Source organism: Nerophis lumbriciformis, linkage group LG11, assembly GCF_033978685.3.
Source record: "Nerophis lumbriciformis linkage group LG11, RoL_Nlum_v2.1, whole genome shotgun sequence".
NCBI classification, from domain to species: Eukaryota; Metazoa; Chordata; class Actinopteri; order Syngnathiformes; family Syngnathidae; genus Nerophis; species Nerophis lumbriciformis.
In genome coordinates, this window is record NC_084558.2 from 7,110,786 (window position 1) to 7,120,136 (window position 9,351).

At 41.5% G+C, this 9,351-nt stretch overlaps 1 protein-coding gene across 1 annotated transcript; it reads left to right on the forward strand.

The window, feature by feature from the left end:
* Nucleotides 1–2,212: 2,212 nt before the first annotated feature.
* Nucleotides 2,213–3,966, forward strand: LOC133610121 (gap junction delta-3 protein-like). Its single transcript, XM_061966198.1, has 2 exons — nt 2,213–2,349; nt 2,638–3,966. The coding sequence occupies exon 2, from the start codon at nt 2,760–2,762 to the stop codon at nt 3,570–3,572; it is 813 nt and encodes a 270-aa protein (XP_061822182.1). The 5' UTR covers nt 2,213–2,349; nt 2,638–2,759; the 3' UTR covers nt 3,573–3,966.
* The last annotated feature ends 5,385 nt before the right edge of the window (nt 3,967–9,351 follow it).

Consider the following 9,351-nt stretch of genomic DNA (forward strand, 5'->3'; position numbering starts at 1 on the left):
GGCTTTTTAGCATTAAGCTAATGTTACATGATTCGGCAATTGCTAATCAATAAATAGCTAGTTCTGTTTTAACGTCGGGTTAATATTGTGGAGGGGGCTAAATTGTTATGGAAAATAATAATGTAACGTTAGGTAATTACAGTACTCCCACCTTACATTCCTCAGGGACATTTGTATTAGATCTTTTAAGCAGGTGTTTTTTGTTTACATTGTTATTGCCTTCTGGTTAGCTAATGTTTTCCCTGCAGGTAATAGTCACTTTTCCACCCCTTTATATATTAGGTATAGTTGTAAGTAAAAAAAAAAGGTCAAAGACAAAGCTATTCGGTTTCTTGTGAGTATATACACTTCACTGCCGATGTGGGGGGGCGCCACCTAAAATCTTGCCTAGGGCGCCAGATTGGTTAGGGCCGGGCCTGGACAGGACTATTCATTTTAATGAAGTTAGCTTACCATGTTTACAGTATGATAATTGTGATAGAAATGTGAATTTTAGGCACAGAATATTTTATACAATTGAACAAGGCAGTAGATTATACAAGCTTGGACAGAAAGTTAATAATGACACCAATTTTTTTTTAAATGGAATTGTTTAGTACTGTTTTACCATTTGTTTACTGTAAAAAGTGTTTATACTGTTTATACTTTCAATTAACAAATTGAAGTCTTGTGAAAGGTTGACAGGATAACTGGCATTAACTGTCAAAATAATTTCAAACTATTGAAGTTAGCTTACAGAATAAACATGTCAATCAACCCATATGATTTTTGCTGTAATATTTTTGTTTTGAAAAGTCACTGTGACTGATAGAAAAGTGATGGTTTTAGCAACATTTTAACCTGTCTGAATGCTAATAATCATTTTGCGTCTGGGGGGCGAAGCCTGAACCCCCCACCAGGACTTTGTCCTGGACCTACCGGGGCCTGCGGCCCCTGGACCCTGGCTACTAGGTTTTTCTGATTTCAAAAGTTGGCAGGTATGTAACCGGTATGATTGACTTACTGTACTAAACTGTCATTTGATGAAAATGTTTACAATCCAACTAAGAATGCGCTTTTACTGCTGGAACTGTTGTAGTTAGACCAGGGCAGTGGTTCTGAACCTTGTTGGAGGTACCGAACCCCACCAGTTTCATATGCGCATTCACTGAACCCTTCTTTAGTGAAAAATAAAATGTTTTTTTTTCTTCAAATTCAAGACAAAGTTATATGTTTTTGGTAACACTTTAGTATGGGGAACATATTCTAACTAACAAAGACTTAATTTAGAGTTATTTGGACACTCTGGGAACATATTCTAAGTATTAAAGACTTAGAGTTATTTGGTTAGGGTTATAATAAGGCCATGCCGAATAAGACAATAAGTACTTAATAATGACTAGTTAAGAGCCAATATGTTACTAATTTGCATGTTAATAGGCAACTAATTAATGGTGAATATGTTCCCCATACTAAGTGTTACCATGTTTTATTACTGGTTACCTTGTTCAAAGAACAAAACCAACACAGTGCATAAACTCACAACGAATTACACACCTGCAAACCAGTCAGCTATTGCCGTATCCGTAATACGTCGATAGGGAGAAGATTGTATTTACACGATGAGTCGGGTGTGTCTTGACCTCCGCCGAACCCCTAGGGTTCCATCGAACCCAGGTTAAGAACCACTGGACTAGGGTTACATTAGTCTTAACAGTAACAAACTCAAACTTGGTTTCAAAAACTAGCAAACACACTGGTATTTTACCAATTAAAACATCATTTTATCATCTGAAAGATTGTGCACAATAAAAGGAGAAACCTTTTTTTATTTATTTAAAATTGCTGTGTTGACTGTACTAATCATTCAATAGTATGAGCCCAGATTGACCTTGTGATTAGAGAACAGCCCCAGCAAGAATGTTTAAAATAAAAAAGAAAGAGTTGAGGCTAAAGCTTCATGCAATTCTGCTCAAAGTACTTGTTTCCCTTTCAATGAAAACCTTAGAGTAAGAAAATCCTTTGTGTCAAATGTTTTATTTATAACCTGATAAGAAAAATCAAAAGTTTTGCCGCGCATCCCTCTAAACAGGCTTTTCCTGCTTTGAGGAATGCCTCATCATCAATTCTTTATAAACATCTCTAGTGTGTGACGCTTGATGAGTGGAGATAAGTAGCAAACAGGAACTTGGGAAACCGTCAGCCCTCTCAATTACTAAAAGCCTTTGCAAACCTCAACCCTATCTACGCCATTCTCTGAAGATGTTGGAAGAACGCACTGTGAAGTGTGGCTTTAATCTTGTAGAGGAAGAAGTCACCAGCCAGAAATTGGGTTTCTCAGCTTGAAGTGGCGAGGACAAATTCCACAAGGTATTTAAAACTATCTAATTTTGGATTTGATGCTGGTAAATGACGGATGGCTGCCACGGTGCTGTGTTCTCTTGTAGTTGTTACATTTTACTTTGTTTCTTACATTGAACAAGAGCACAGGCTACCAAGTCAAATTCATTGTTAAATATACTTGACCAATAGTTAGGATTCTAAACAGTTTCGAAGTACTTTGCCCTGCAATGTGTGTGTATCGTTAATCTATTTGCGCTTTTATTGTTTTATTCCTTTAGTGCTTTCTGACATAACAAGTTTCATTTTTCCTTGTAGATCCGTGGAATATGAACAGTTGTAAAGTGAAAAACAAAGGCATTCGTTCATCCTCGATAGATGCCTTTCAGTTTCTCCCCCGCAATCGGTGGCAAGGTTGTGCGTGAGACGGCGGTGCAGTCATGGGAGAATGGAGCTTGCTGGGCGGCCTCTTCGACCACCTCCAGGCCCACTCGCCCATGCTGGGTCGCTTCTGGCTCCTGCTCATGCTCGTCTTTCGGATCTTGATCCTGGGAACGGTGGCCAGCGACCTGTTTGAAGATGAGCAAGAGGAGTTTTCTTGTAACACCCTGCAGCCGGGATGCAAGCAGGTTTGCTACGATGAGGCCTTTCCCATCTCCCAGTACCGCTTCTGGGTCTTTCACATCGTCCTCATTGCCACGCCGTCAATGCTCTTTCTCGTGTATGCCATGCATCATCACAGCAAGAGGACAAGTGGCTCCAAGTCCTTTCCAGACTACAAGGAAACTCGGCAGTTAAGGAGGCTGTACATCGTCAACGTTGCCTTCCGCATTGTCGCAGAAGTCGGCTTTCTTGTCGGACAGTGGTGGCTGTACGGCTTCAAGGTGGACGCCCAGTATCCCTGCAGCCGCTTCCCTTGTCCCTACACCGTAGACTGCTTCACCTCGCGTCCAGCAGAGAAAACGGTCTTCCTTTGCTTCTACTTTGCCATAGGAGTCTTGGCGGCCATCTCCAGCTGCATGGAACTTCTCTACAGCTCCGTTAAGTTGTTCTGCTCCACTCGAGTGAAATACGCCTCAGAGAGCCCCCACAGCTACAAGCCAGGGGAGCTTGTGAAGAAGGTTTCGGAAAAGGCTGGGACCGAGGCCACGGCCAGCAGCGGGAGGATGAAGCTCGGGTCGCAGAAGAGCAGAAAGAAGCTCAACAGGACGAAGCACGAAAAATACAACAGCAGGAAGACTTTTGTGGTGTGAAATCATTCTTGCGTGCTGACTGAGATATTAATCCTGCTCAGTCATAAGTGCTTGTCGTGCCAGTCCTAAGATAAGGAAAAGGGCCATGAGATCAGTTGATAAAGGTGGTGATGACTATCCAGATGAGCTGTCGACAAGCAACGGGGACATTTTCTTACACCAATCCTTGTGGGCCGTTCACTTAACTCACATATTGTCCTGAGTCGCGGTGTAACTGTAGCAATAATGTGTAACACCACCTACAAAAATCAGAAAAAGGGTAGCGCTGCTTCTTCCTACTCCTTTTCAGACATGTCATTAGAAATTGGAAATATGTAATGTATGACGTTGTAACTCTGTGCATGTTTGAGATCAACTCTAACCAAAAACACTTAGGTTCTAGTATGTTCCATGTCTTGTGTACGTTTGTACTACTATACTGGATATGTAACTTCACAGCATGCCTTCGCCCAAATAAATCATACTTTTAATACACATTTTCCATAGGGGTTTCTGCTCATAATTGTGCACCATTTTAACTGCTATCGTTTATTATACAAGAAAGGAAAACAACTTATAGATCCACACCAGTGGTTCTTAACCTGGGTTCGATCGAACCCTAGGGGTTCGGTGAGTCTGGCTCAGGGGTTCGGCGCAGGTCAAGACACACCCGACTCATCGTGTAAATAAAAACTTCTCCCTATCGGCGTATTACGGATACGGCAACAGCAGAAGTCACACTGATTTGCAGGTGTGGAATTTGTTGTGAGTTTATGCACTGTGTTGGTTTTGTTCTTTGAACAAGGTGATGTTCATGCACGGTTCATTTTGTGCACCAGTCTTCTTCCGCTTATCCGAGGTCGGGTCGCGGGGGCAGCAGCCTAAGCAGGGAAGCCCAGACTTTCCTCTCCCCAGCCACTTCGTCCAGCTCTTCCTGTGGACCCTGAGGCGTTCCCAGGCCAGCCGGGAGACATAGTCTTCCCAACGTGTCCTGGGTCTTCCCCGCGGCCTCCTACCGGTCGGACGTGCCCTAAACACCTCCCTAGGGAGGCGTTCGGGTGGCATCCTGACCAGATGCCCGAACCACCTCATCTGGCTCCTCTCGATGTGGAGGAGCAGCGGCTTTACCTTGAGCTCCCCCCGGATGGCAGAGCTTCTCACCCTATCTCTAAGGGAGAGCCCCGCCACCCGGCGGAGGAAACTCATTTCGGCCGCTTGTACCCGTGATCTTGTCCTTTCGGTCATAACCCAAAGCTCATGACCATAGGTGAGGATGGGAACGTAGATCGACCGGTAAATTGAGAGCTTTGCCTTCCGGCTCAGCTCCTTCTTCACCACAACGGATCGATACAGCGTCCGCATTACTGAAGACGCCGCACCGATCCGCCTGTCGATCTCACGATCCATTCTTCCCTCACTCGTGAACAAGACTCCGAGGTACTTGAACTCCTCCACTTGGGGCAAGATCTCCTCCCCAACCCGTAGATGGCACTCCACCCTTTTCCGGGCGAGAACCATGGACTCGGACTTGGAGGTGCTGATTCTCATCCCAGTCGCTTCACACTCAGCTGCGAACCGATATATATTCATATTTCATATTCATCATTAATTAGTTGCTTATTAACATGCAAATTAGTTGGCTCTTAACTAGTCATTATTAAGTACTTATTAATGCCTTAAACGGCATGGCCTTATTATAACCCTAACCCTAACCAAATAACTCTAAATCAAGTCTTTGTTACTTAGAATATGTTCCCCTAGTGTCCAAAAAAACTCTAAATTAAGTCTTTGTTACTTAGAACAGTGGTTCTCAAATGGGGGTACGCGTACCCCTGGGGGTACTTGAAGGTATGCCAAGGGTACGTGAGATTTTTTTTAAATATTCTAAAAATAGCAAAAATTCAAAAATCCTTTATAAATATATTTATTGAATAATACTTCAACAAAATATGAATGTAAGTTCATAAAGTGAACATCAAATCAAGTAGGTTATTCCATTCATTACAATGCAACAATGCAATATTCAGTGTTGACAGCTAGATTTTTTTGTGGTCATGTTCCATAAATATTGATGTTAAAGATTTCTTTTTTTGTGAAGAAATGTTTAGAATTAAGTTCATGAATCCAGGTGGATCTCTATAACAATCCCCAAAGAGGGCACTTTAAGTTGATGATTACTACTATGTGTAGAAATCTTTATTTATAATTGAATCACTTGTTTGTTTTTCAACAAGTTTTTAGTTATTTCCACATCTTTTTTTCCCCCAAATAGTTCAAGAAAGACCACTACAAATGAGCAATATTTTTGCACTGTTATACAATTTAATAAATCAGAAACTGATGACATAGTGCGTTATTTTACTTCTTTATCTTTTTTTTTCAACCAAAAATGCTTTGCTCTGATTAGGGGGTACTTGAATTTAAAAAAAAAAAAATCACAGGGGGTACATCACTGAAAAAAGGTTGAGAACCACTGATATAGAATATGTTCCCCATACTAAAGTGTTACCAAAAACATATAACTTTGTCTTGAATTTGAAAACAAAAAAAAACATCATTTTATTTTTCACTAAAGAAGGGTTCGGTGAATGCATATGAAACTGGTGGGGTTCGGTACCTCCAACAAGGTTAAGAACCACCGATCCACACTAAATTAAATTAAAACAATCATGCAATAATTTATTTATATTCAACATGAAAAAAAACTGACTACAGCAATATTGTCAAATGTAATTATTGCAACAAAATATATTATGTAGGAATGTTAGGGCTGTGCATGAAAAGTATGAGGGGTAAAACATATTTAAAACATCTGTAAATTTTGATGACTAACATTTCCTCTTGTATTGTTACTATTGTTTCGTTGAATGTTTTGAAGAAAAACCGCTTCCCTGGTAGTCATTGTATATAAGCTTATTATAGTCTGCCAATGAATACTGACAATGGTTGGATTATGTCTCTCAGTAGAAAACCAGCCTTACAAGCTTCATGATTGTCAACTGCAGGTGGCAGCATTGTAGCAGACATGCATCTTCCAGTCTGATGACTTCATTAGGAGCCATGAAATCTTTAGAGCACAGCATGATAGTGACAGCACCTACATGATGTCTTGAGAAGCACTTTTATTTAATTTCTCCATCATATTTTAAACGCTTATTTTGATGCCACATCTGCAATGGGGACAATCATCACCGGGGACTTGAGCAGTGACACATCCAAAGAAGTCAAAATACACTCCAAAGGAGCTTATTTCCCTCCCAGAAATGCACACATCTGCTGTTCCCAGGATGCATCATATATGCAGATTTGCAAAGCTTTGATGTGCATGGAGCAGAATAGAAGATGTGCGTTATATAAACACCAGTGGAGGATTAGCGTCAAAACTTTCTCCTTGCCTCATTTCCTCCACTACCTTTTTACTTAAAAATAGCTTGCTTCCTTTTTTTCTTCATCTGTGCCATACTTGAACATCTTTATTTTCTGCATGTGGGCAGGCCTCCTCTGCAGGAGCCCGCCTCGAAAAGCAAATGTAGGTCATCTGTCGTCGGCTTCTCTCACACCGACACTGACAAGGAGATGGGAGTGATATATAAAAAAAGAAAAAAAATATCCTTCTTGACGTGTCTACCCTCACACACTTCACTCTTCTTGCGGCTTGAGTGAGACGTTAATAAGAAGCTCCCTGTGCTTGCTGCACACCTGCCTTCCCCCAAGCTCCCGTTCTGCTCAGTCATACATGGTTAGTTAGGTCTTATTTCTGTGCAAGCGTTGCAAAGACTGAGATATTGTTCAACAGTGGTTGTCAAACTTTTTCCGGCAAGTACCACCTCAGAAAATTTTTTCTGCCCGCACGGGTTGTGGTCTCTCGCTGGCTTGGGGGCTGTCCCCTGCTTCTCCCGTGCCTTGTCTTTGGGGTCATTGTCCTGTTGGCCCAAGACCCAACCTCCGGGCTGATGATTTTAGGTTGTCCTAAAGAATTTGACGGTAATCCTCCTTTTTCATTGTCCCATTTACTGTCTGTAAAGCACCAGTTCCATTGGCAGCCAAACAGTCCCAGAGCATAATACTACCACCACCATGCTTGATGGTAGGAATTGGTGTTCCTGGGATTAAAGGCCTCACCTTTTCTCCTCCAAACATATTGCTGGGTATTGTGGCCAAACAGCTCAATTTTTGTTTCATCTGACATCACATGGACAAAGATAAGACCTTCTGGAGGAAAGTTCTGTGGTCAGAGGAAACAAAAATTGAGCTGTTTGACCACGACTGTATTTTAGGGGTGTAACGGTACACAAAAATTTCGGTTCGGTACGTACCTCGGGTTTAGAGGTCACGGTTCGGTTCATTTTCGGTACAGTAAGAAAACAACAAAATATACATTTTTTGGTTATTTATTTACCAAATTTGTAAACAATGACATAACATACATATACACACAGGGTCCATTGCCAGGGTTAATGTGGTCAACATATATAAAATAAAAACTAAATAAGATAAGGCTCAGAATTGGTTTCTTAACAAAACCTTTCTAGATATAAAGTACTTTTTTTGATTGATTGATTGATTGAGATTTATATTAGTAGATTGCACAGTACAGTACATATTCTGTACAATTGACCACTAAATGGTAACACCCCAATAAGTTTTTCAACTTGTTTAAGTCGGGGTCCACGTTAATCAACATTAAACTGCCTCAAGTTGTTGCTCAGATTAAATAAAATGACAACACTTTTCTTCTACATATAAAAAGTGCAACATTAAACAGTTTCAAGTCAACTCAGCCTCAGATTAAGTCGGGGTCCCCAGCCTGGCTCACTTGGCAGTAAGAGGATCTATGGGCTCTTTGTTCTTCCACCATAGAAGTGGGTCAAAATCTAGTTTTTAATGCAATATGGTCTTAAATGTGCTGCTATAAAAACATTTGTTATTGTCAAAACTTGGACTTTGGCGTGGTTTGTTTTCCCATGGTGCAAAGGAAAGTTGACGCGGGCAAGGCGTGAATGTAAGTACATCTTTATTTTAAACACTAACAGACTACAAAAAAGAAGCAAACAAAAGGCGCGCACAATGGCGGAGAACAAACTAGACTAATGAAACAAAACTTGCACAAAGGCAGAAACTATGAACAATAAACAAAAACTTACTTGGCATGGAACTATGGTAGCAGGGGTGTCAGAAGTAGCATGGTGTGAAAGGATAGATAATGTCACCATGCAGGACGATCAACTGAAACAGACGGGCTTAAATAGCAGTGACATGATCAGTGACAGGTGTGCGAGTTCAAAGCGTGAGAGGGTGCGTGACATGAGGACAGGTGAAAACTAATGGGTTGCTATGGTGACAAAACAAACAAGAGTGCACAAAGAGTCCAAAAACAAAACCGAACATAACTAAAACAAAACATGATCACACAGACATGACAGTTATTGCTTTAGCCCTGCCTGACTCGCCGAGGAGAGGCTGCTTGAATGCGGCGGTGACGCTTCAAATGGGTTAGCATGTTTGACGTGTTGTCAGAAGCATACCTGCTGCTGCTGAACAATGTCGGCGAACCTCAGTCCTCCATTGTTGTATCGCACCGAAGTGTTCCCAAACGGGAGATCTTAACGAGGCAGTCTTCCAGCTCTGGCTTTTACATGTTGTCGTAGCCCGGTCGTTGGTAGCATGCCGTGTGTTGTGCCTCGGTGTGCATTGTTTACACAACGTGTGGTACGCTACTTAATATGGTCATGTGGAAACTCGTTCGGTACACCTCCAAACCGAACCGAAACCCCCGTACCGAAACGGTTCAATACAAATA

Coding starts and splice junctions, on each gene's coding strand:
- LOC133610121 (XM_061966198.1), top strand. CDS start 2,760: ATGGGAGAATGGAGCTTGCTGGGCGGCCTCTTCGACCACCTCCAGGCC.